General features: G+C 37.2%; 1 protein-coding gene across 3 annotated transcripts; it reads right to left on the bottom strand.

Moving 5' to 3' along the window:
- Positions 1-946: 946 nt before the first annotated feature.
- Positions 947-7,687, bottom strand: LOC100249868 (protein FAR1-RELATED SEQUENCE 11). Of its 3 annotated transcripts, none has more exons than XM_002271662.4 (4): positions 7,407-7,687; positions 3,086-4,076; positions 2,086-2,529; positions 947-1,888 (listed from the first exon to the last, which is right to left on the bottom strand). In XM_002271662.4, exons 1-4 carry the CDS (start codon positions 7,493-7,495, stop codon positions 1,172-1,174), a joined length of 2,241 nt encoding a protein of 746 aa, XP_002271698.2. In that variant the 5' UTR covers positions 7,496-7,687; the 3' UTR covers positions 947-1,171. The 3 variants fall into 3 exon arrangements, with proteins under 3 accessions (XP_002271698.2, XP_010649540.1, XP_010649541.1); XM_010651238.3 differs by having other exon boundaries at positions 3,086-4,091; XM_010651239.3 differs by lacking the exon at positions 7,407-7,687 and adding an exon at positions 4,763-5,322.
- Between the last annotated feature and the right edge of the window lie 2,108 nt (positions 7,688-9,795).

Here is a 9,795-nt window from a genome sequence, read left to right on the forward strand (position 1 = left end):
ATTGCATGAAATTTGGTAAGGAATCAGAGGTGTAACAACTTGACTACTGCAGTGGGGCACTGAACTGTTTTATCTTTCCAGCATTCCGTGAAACTGTTAAGGATTTTTGAAAGGAGGAACGGGAACAAGGGATAGCAGAAAGCCATATAACAATACGTAAACCTTGCTAATTATATGGAATTACACTTTCACAAGTTGGTTAAATCAAAAAGCAGCAGCAAAGTACGGCCAATGGACAAAGAAAATATCTGAGATATTCATATAAGACAATTCTGTCCAATTTTCAGGCTGCTCTTGAAAATGGAGCCTGCCGTCAAGTGACAATGTTGAAGTCTTTGGTGAATATATCAGAGAGTCAGAGACATTCAAGTATAATGACCAAAGGGAAAAAGAAATATAAACAACCGATTGACACACAACTGTTAAAAAATGTACAAGAATGACTTGGTAAAGTAGTCCACATGATGCTGCAAATATCAGAAGAAATATGGAATAATCCATCATCTAGGATGTGCCAACACATACCTCTTCTCAAATGCTCTGATCTGATGACGAACTCTGGCTTCCGAATTCATAGCAAATTAATGTTAAAAACAGAACAGTGTAAATAGAACCTTGATCAAGGATAAGTCATCATCTAATAGACATAGAAAGAGAAATGTGGAATAATGTATCGTCTAGGATGGGGCAACGCATACCTCTTCTCAAATGTTCTAATGTGATGACAACAGAAACTTAAGGTTAAAACACAACAATGTAAAATGGGGAACAAGTATAGAACCCTGAACAAGGATAGGTCATCATCTTATAGGCATAGAAATATCTACTTTTACATCAAATTTTGATTTCATTTGAGAGGAAACAGAAGAAGAATTAGAAGTCCTTTTAGTTAGCATAAAATCAATTCAGTTACCAATGCTAAGATTCGTGCAAGAGTGATATGATATTTCTTTCATGAGTTCATTTATTCAAAAGGTGCAGATGTGGAAGCCACTGCATCTTGAATATCAAAGATAAAGTCTTGGTGAGATATTTACTTAAACATGAGACCTAACAGAAACTTTATATGATAAAATTTTCAAAGATGGAAATAGGCATCACAATAAATAATTCAATTTTATAATTGCATTGCTATTGCTTTATACAACTACACTATCTCTGATGCCTTACTCTATAAGAACCCTAGTGCATCACCAGTCAAATTATCACCTTCAATTATTGGACAGTCAGATGAATCATGTTCAAACTGCCCGCAAAAAGACAAGGAACAATGTCTTTGCTTTCTAGAGATATCAACCCCATTGTGTGTTGGTCTAGGAAGTTCTTTAATATGAGCTAACACCATGGCAATTTGCTCACAAGCCTCATCAAGACGTTCCTCTGTTTCCATCGATTCTGTAATAATTGTTGAAACCATGGACTCTAATAGCTGAATCCTCTCAGCATGCTCTCTTGGAGTTGTAGCCTGGGAGAGTTTTGTAGAAGATGAACTAACACCATGCCAACGGATGGGCAGATATTGGTCTGGAATGTGAAAACAGTTATTAGTTGATAGGACTCGGAGAACATGTCTACAAAGGATGCCTGAAAACTCAAATTGATGGCAGCTACAGCTAATGAGCTCTTGCCGAGGGACCCAAATTACTTTGCACCCACCATCCACCTGGGTGTGGTGCCTGACATGGAAACAACCTTCATCTAGAAGAATAGATGCATACTTTGGAGCTGAGACAAACTCTTCTTGAAATTTACTGAAGGCATAAGGTGTAAGGACAGCAGCAGCATGTGATTCAATTGGTGAACCTGTTGTAAGGCAGACTTTGTGCATTTTTTGTTGCATCTTTTGCTTTGCTCCTGCCTGATCGTTAAAATCAACAATATCAGCCACCTGCAAGAAGTATGTTAAACAAAGTAAGCTTATAAAGTTGATATAAGCATAAGAGAAACAAAACAATGGCCTCTGTTCAGTCCTTTTGAGTGGTGAAAATGAATGAAAGCTTATGTATTCAAGTCCTCGTAACAAAGTTTTTATGTCAAAAATAAAAATTAAAAAAAATCAGAGAAAACAAAAAACAGATTACGTACTCGCTCTATGAAATGATCAAGTTGAGACTGTGCACTCAAAAATCGTTGAATCAAAGCATTTATGGACTCAGGTTGGAATGTGGTCATCATTCCTGCAAAGAAGTAACATCTCAAGAATGGTAAAGCCCAGTATGTACGTAGTGCATATAAGCTGGCAATATGCTTATTTTCATGCAGTCCATATTTATTAATCATCTCCCTCCATTCTTGCTCAAAATCTTCCACCAATTCCAAATTATAGAGCCGATGAAACTCAGCTTTCCAATCATCATATTGTGAGCCAAGCAGTACAGAGAACCAATCTGAGAACTTCACAATAATATGCCAAATGCAAAAGGCATGTTTAGTGGCAGGCATTTCAATAGCAATAGCCTCTTTCAGCCACATGTTCTTGTCAGTCAATATTGTTTGTGGAGCCTTTCCTTTCATGAAGCCCAAAAAAGTCTGTATAACCATAAAGAAAATTAGGTGGAAAAGAGAAGGCCAGAAACAAACAAATCTTATCAAAAAAAAAAAAAAAGTTAAAATAACCAAAAATGTGGCTAGAACATGGTATGATGGGAATTTGGATGATCACTGATGATAATCTAAGACCATGTGCAGGGGCCATGGGTCCAACCCTATGACACACCCTGGTTAGGCCATAAGCCAGGTATAAATGGGGTGACCATGGGCTTTTTAACAAAACCATGGATGAAGCTTTTTCCAAATGCCCTCAACTTACTCTACACCATACTGAAGAAGTTAGTAAGAAATTAAATGGTTAAGACTGACTGAGTAAAAAATTTAGGGACAGGCACACCATTCAATGAGGCAAATTGAATATTGAATGGTCAGAGATAGGTCAGATGACAACTCAAGAATCACATGTACGATATGGGTAATCGATCCATAAAAATTCCATGCAATTATTATTATTATTTAAAAAAAAAGGGAAAAAAAGGCCATTGAAATTCTCAATCCTCAGTTTTGCCCAGGACTGTTTGCTCAAGCCTTTTACCTTCAATGCCCAGGAAAATGACTGTACATTTTCATCCCGTAGAAGCACACAGCCAAAAAAACAAGTAATTCCATGATTGTCCACTCCAACCCAAACACCTAGGAGCATATCATAGGCATCCAGACGGTGGGTCGTGTCAAAAACCACAGCATCCCCAAATGCTTCGTACAATTGGACAGAGGAGGCATAGGACCACGCAATATGCTCCACTCTATTATGTCCATCAATCCTGAAGTCATATTTGAAGTTGGGATTTTCATCCTTCAGTTTCTTGCACATTGCAATAAGATCAATAGCATCATTATCCCTATCCACATTTCTGAAAGACTGCAGTAGGTTTCTCACATCAATTTCTGTAAATGGTAAGCAACCCAGTTTGACACCTTTCTCTAGCTCCAACAATCTTAACATTTGTCGCACTGACATGCCAGCTTTGGCAAAAGTACAAATCCGACTTTTGTCATCTGGAGATATGGAACAGTAGGCAGGAAGAAGACGCACTTCATTTGATTTCAAGAGTTCATGATTATGGATGTTGCTAAATCCCGTAATACGCCATTCAGGTACATCAAAATCTGCCCGTTTGACAATGCGCATATAGGCTTGGCAGCCACAACGTGATGACTTTCGATTTCTTTGCAGTTTTCCATCCTCAGATGGTTTTATCTGTGGATAGCCACCACGATGGCAAGTAAAATCCCTTCTTGTAACTCCCCGACCAACACCATCTTTTCCTCGAGTGCGGTGACGTCTAATTGAAAAGCCACATTGCTTTGCAAAACTGCAATAAAATTCATAAGCGGCATCTTGAGAAACAAATCTTTGCCCAAGAAATGGAACAAGATTCACAGAAGTTTGCCGTGACAAAATTGTGTCTTCAGGTATTTCCTCGACAGTTCCAATGTCATCTTGAGATAAATCCGTGCCATTTTCAGAAGATTCCATCACAAGACTAGTTCCTTCAGACATTCTTTGTATCAGATTGGTGAAGCTGCATATAGAATAACTGCAATGAATATTTAGTATTCTAAACAAAAAAAACAAATTTCCAGATGAAAATATACTATGCAAGTGAGATCAAAGCGGCATGCTGCTTATTTTTCCAGTACTGCCACAAATGTTGGAAATATGGAAAAGAAAATAATATTATGAAGGTAAGCAGGTAGCTTTCTCAAACCAATATCATTTCACCGGCTCATCAGAAACCATCAGATACTGATTAAAGAAATACTATTAAGGCAAAGCCTGAGTATTATTGTGCTGGCTTATCAGAAATCATCAGACACTGATCAAAAGTGCTTTTAATGGAGATAAAAATGTTAAATTATGCACTTATATAAGGTGTAAATATAGGAAGTGAAAATGTTTCATTTTGTTATTATTTTAGGATTATTATTATTATCTAGTGATTAAATTTTATCTCAGTTAGAAACTTTTGTATTATGATTAAAAGTAGTTTCTAACTAAAATTAGAATTGTCCATCCATATATAGACCTAATGATGTTAAACACTTTGGACTTTTGATAATGATACTCACATTTATTTGAAATTTCATTTTTTCACTTCTATTTCTCTCCTCTACATAATTTTCTCCGTTTTTCATTAGCTTTATTCTTCCAAATCACAGCTTCTGAGCCATGACAATTTTTTCAATCAGAAATTCCATTTCTACCTACCAGATGAAGGTTGTGCATGCATGAATGTTAGGCAGCACTCAACTTCATATTTCTGTCTCCTCCTTTCTTAGTTATATGGCTAGAACATCAACGGACTGCACACCTTTAATGTGTAAGTGGAGTAAATGACATCTGCAAAGATGATTAAGATGTATCTTTCCTTGTTATTGGATGATTGCCACACAATTTTCTCCTGCTACATTACTAAGTTGTAATATTAATTTCATAAACTGCAGCAAACATTTCTTTTGTGCACTGTAAGAAGGACAGAATGTACTCATCATTTGAATGTTAAAATTAATTTAAGAAAAGCAAAATAATTAATAAGAATAAAGAGTTAGTAACAACCATTTGAATAAAGAAAATTTGAAAGGACAAGAGCCAGACACCAGTTTCTGGAAAGTGTGATTGACATGGAACCATGTAAAAGTGAGAACTTAGCCAACTTAGAAGCCTAAGATAGGTAAATACCATTTAATTACAGGAAGTTGAGGCAGGCATCATTATTATAATTAGCTGCTTCCAATATAAAAAAGGTAGTTCAATGCATTGTGTAAATGACATACACATGTTTATCATCGAGAGAATGTAAATAACAAGGAATTTTCATGCTGCCATGGTGAAAAATAGCAAAGTAAGTTTTGATTATTATAGAGGTTTCTGGTAGTTACAAAGAAGCGGGTTAAGGAAATACAGCAGGAAGAAATAGGATACACCCTCAACTCAATGGTACACAACAACTGAATATAGAAAGACGAAAGACAAAATAGTTATCATATCTTCAACTCTGACTAATGGATGTCTATATTAGTAACCAAAAATAAAGAAGAGCTTGCCGCTGGACTCCAATCCTGGATTATTGATTTCCAAATAACCTCTCTACAAGGGAATAGCAGGTAACTCAAGGATCTGGTTACTTAATTCTCACCCCACAACACTTTGAGTTAGGAAAATGTGTACACAAGCATGGCTTGTGGACCCATCTACAGATATCTCAGAGTCTCCTATATGGAACTTACCAATTGGTCATCATTGTGACAGATATTACACACTTTTGAAGGTCGAGATCAACATCCAACTTTCTCAACAAGTGAGCATAATCCAGAAACATAATCAGTAATTTAATTTCAGTAACTCATCAGAAGTATATGGAATGCACCAAAGGCAGCAAAACCTGGTGCCATAGCCCCTTCCTAGAGTATCTAAGAAATCAAACAAGAAGCTCAAATTACAATCCAAATCAAAAGTTGTCCAAGAATACAAAGTATTTACAAAGCCTTTGCGAACACCTCCAACCACTCCAGTCCCTAAAAGCAACTTCTAGTATGGTCTCTCCAAATGGGCCACATCACACACAGAGGAACAACTCTCCACAACCTCTGACTACCTCTCCCCCAAAATTTCCTGCATCAAAGCAAACATCAATGTCTTCAAACTACAAGCCAAACCTCAACGAATAAGGATATAGTTAGTTGACTCTACTTCTGTTTTACAGATGAAGCACAGGCGAGCTAAAGGCCAATCCATTTTCTTGAGCCGATCCAAGTGAGAATTTTCTCCCAAGCTATCACTAAAGCAAAAGAGTAAACTTTTTAAGGCACCATTGGTATCCATATCTGTTTAGGGGGGAAACTACCTTGCTCTCTCAGCCTTAGGAAGTTATAGAAGGATTTGACTGAGAATTTACCATTTTTGGCTAACCTCCAAGTCAACTTATCGCTGTGATCTGTCAACTGAAGAAAAGAATGAACCAAGCTCAGACCAATGGCCCTAAGTGCCCAACCCATCCCAAAGTTCGCCACTTTGCATAAGAAATAGCAATACAAACAAAACAGGGAAAGAAGTTTTTAAGGGACAATCCCCACAGTAGGAATTAGACCAGAATTTAGTCTGACAGCGATCTCCAACTGTAATGTTCCCAACCTTCTCTAATGGCTTCCCAAAGGCCTATTCCATGCTTTTCCTTACTTTCCTTTATGATCCCACCTCCTTCCTCCTTCCCAAATTTTCCCCAATCTGTTTCTTGCAAATGAACACTAAGTTGTAACTACAAAACCAATTAGTTTACCACCAGAGCGCCATCATCTCTAAACCAAAAACATCTTCCCATTATGCATATAAACTTCTGTTACAATAACTAGCACACAAATTACTCATACCATGAGTATTTACGGAAAAGATTCATATTTCTACTTATCATTTAAAGTTCTTATAAATATCCCACAAGTTCTAGTGTCAGTAGCACTATGGGATCCCATAACCTTGAATTCCCATCTAAATAAGTAACATGTTATGTTTCCAAAACATTTCCAGATATTCTCACAAAATTTTGTTCTCTCTACACTGCCAATTGAACCCCCTTTCAAGAACTGATCATGAATAGCTGAATTGGATCAAAACGAACACATTTGAGACCTAAGTTTCTCAATGTAATTTCAATCTCCAAGATCAGTCAAACCCATTAGATTTTTCATCCACACCACAATCACATCTCAAAATTCACTTAAAAAAAAAATAAATTAGAAGAAAATCTCAATCATGTGAAAATGGCCTAAATTTGTAAACAAATTCAGTCAACAGTGTCATAATAAAAAGATCCCCAAAGGAAAGTGGAGAAAAAAAAGGTTAAAAGAAATCTGCATACCTGGAGCTTATATCAACCGCCAATAACGGTAAATCAACATAACATGAATGAAACTGGCGGGGAGGGTCGGGAGGGGGAGTAGAGCGCATCCATGGAGAACGATAACCATATTATAGGGGAGGAGGGCTATCGTGCGCTGAGTGGATGCACGAGGTTATCGAGCGCATACTGCGACTAACAACCGTTGGATCAAAACGAAGATATGTTGACGTTCAAACGGGCTGTAATTCGCGAGGGTTAGTTACGGGTTCTTGCTTAAAAGCACAGGGAGTACATGTTAGCTCCAACTACTCTTTAGTGCGTACGTTAGCGAATAAGTCTTTAGTCCCTCGGAGCCAGCTAGCCGCGGGTGTCTAACTGCTTCGGGATTAACTGTGGGCCGGGTTTGAACTTTTTTTGGGGCCGGGCTTTGGGCCTGTCGGAGGGCCAAGAAAGCTTTCTCCGTTTGCTTTTCTGTTTTCTCCGCAATTTAAAGCGCAGCGTTTTGATGATGACCGGTGATCTCCAAAGAAGCCAGGCCTGCTAGACTTGGATTCTTCTGATGTGTCCAGTCAATCTTAAAAAAGAGCGTCTCATCAGACGCCATTGACGATGTACATCTGCTGTGGTTTCTCTCGTCCTCGTAATCTCTCTCCCAATACTAATCCTTTTTTTTTTTTTGAAATTCTGATCTGTTTGTTTGCTGAGAAAAAGGTAAAAAAGGAAAACAAATCGAAGTTTTGAACTTTGAATTCTTTAATTATTTTGGACAAGAAAAAAAGAATCTACTTAACAGAGGTAGCGCAACTGTTAGGCTAACTGAGGCGGGCTTTTCTCATTTTTAGAAATTCAAAAAACAACGTAATAACAAAGGATTCGAGATTTTTTTTTCTTTCCTTCTTTCCTCAGTTTTCTCGGCAACCAAACAGGGTGTTGAGATTGTCTTTATTTTTCTTGTTGTTTTTGTTTCGATTTGATATTTACTGTAAGTTACTGATAGTGGAATCTACGATGCTTATGTTGTATAGATTTATTTTATTAAATTTAGGGGAAAATCTCTCAGAAGGATCAGAATTCTAAGATCCAATACGTTAGCACATTTCCCTTTATGAACTTTCGTACAGATTAAGGATATGGCAGATGAAGTAATCCACTTGATCCATAGAAATGGTACCTTTCTGTGTTGCATTCTTTTCTGGTATATGTCAATCAAGCAGATAGTCTGATAGATTCGGAAAAATTGAGTTGCTAATATTAGAGGTGTAGGTTAAGATGGTAGTCAGAAATGCGCATGCATTCGACAGCTGAACATGAATGGAGGAGAAATATTCTGAATATTTTCGAAAATAAACTTTATAGCTTGGTGATGTGGAATGCTTTGTACATGTGGTTCACTGTGCATTCATGTGAGTTTTGTTTTTAGTGGGTGTTTAGGAAAACAAATTTAGGAACCATTAGGAGTTGGAAAGGCCATTCTGATCCCCTTTCAAATTTTCCTTTCTTTCCCAATATTTTCTTGGTGGGCAAACAGAGGACCAAGATGTGTGCTCTAGCCATACTGTATGATATGGAGAAAAATAGCATAGAGAATTCAGAGGCTCCTCTCCTAGAAATTTATGGATAATTAGATGATATAAGATTCGTTTCATAATATTTTAAGAAAACATTTATGGTATAAGAAACATTTTTGAAGAAAAATGAAATATTTAACAAAATTTAAATAGTATGTTTAAAGAAACATTTGATAAGTGATTTTATAGAAAATATTTTAAAAAACATATTTTTGTTAAAATAGAAACATAGTAAAATACACTCTTTATTAGTATATGATATGCGGTAAGAAGAGTAGGGAAACGACTGAGACAAACGCCAGCGAAACTCCCCCCAATCAAACGGGGGCTTAGAATAATTTGGTCATGTTCAGGTTTGGCCGGGTTCATTTCCTTAGCGGATCCCATGAATTGGAGAGTCAAGGAACAGGTCCACTTGTGATATGTCTATATGTTGTGCTTATTGGTTAAGGGACCTACCTTTGGGTGACTTTCAATAATAAATGAGACATTTATGTACATTACCATGTTGTAGGGGTTCTCATGGGGTCCATATCTTGTACAGCTTCCGTCAAGAATAATTATAAGAGGCACCAATCACCTTTACAGGGGGGGACTTTACCTCCTAAAGCAATCAACAACTTGTGGTTACCAATCTCTTTAGGCTCTGTTTGTGTAATGGTGACTAAGGATTTTCAATGTTGGATTACCCCAAAGTTGAAGTAAATGCCTACCGTGTGACATGATTGGTAACAACAATAATTATGGAGGAAGTGATGAATGTAGGGACCCCCCTTTCAACATGGATGGCGTGTTTGATATCCAAATTTTATGATGGTGTGTCGGTGATGCTGGCATTG

The sequence above is a fragment of the Vitis vinifera genome, chromosome 5 (assembly GCF_030704535.1).
Source record: "Vitis vinifera cultivar Pinot Noir 40024 chromosome 5, ASM3070453v1".
In the NCBI taxonomy this organism is placed as follows: Eukaryota; Viridiplantae; Streptophyta; class Magnoliopsida; order Vitales; family Vitaceae; genus Vitis; species Vitis vinifera.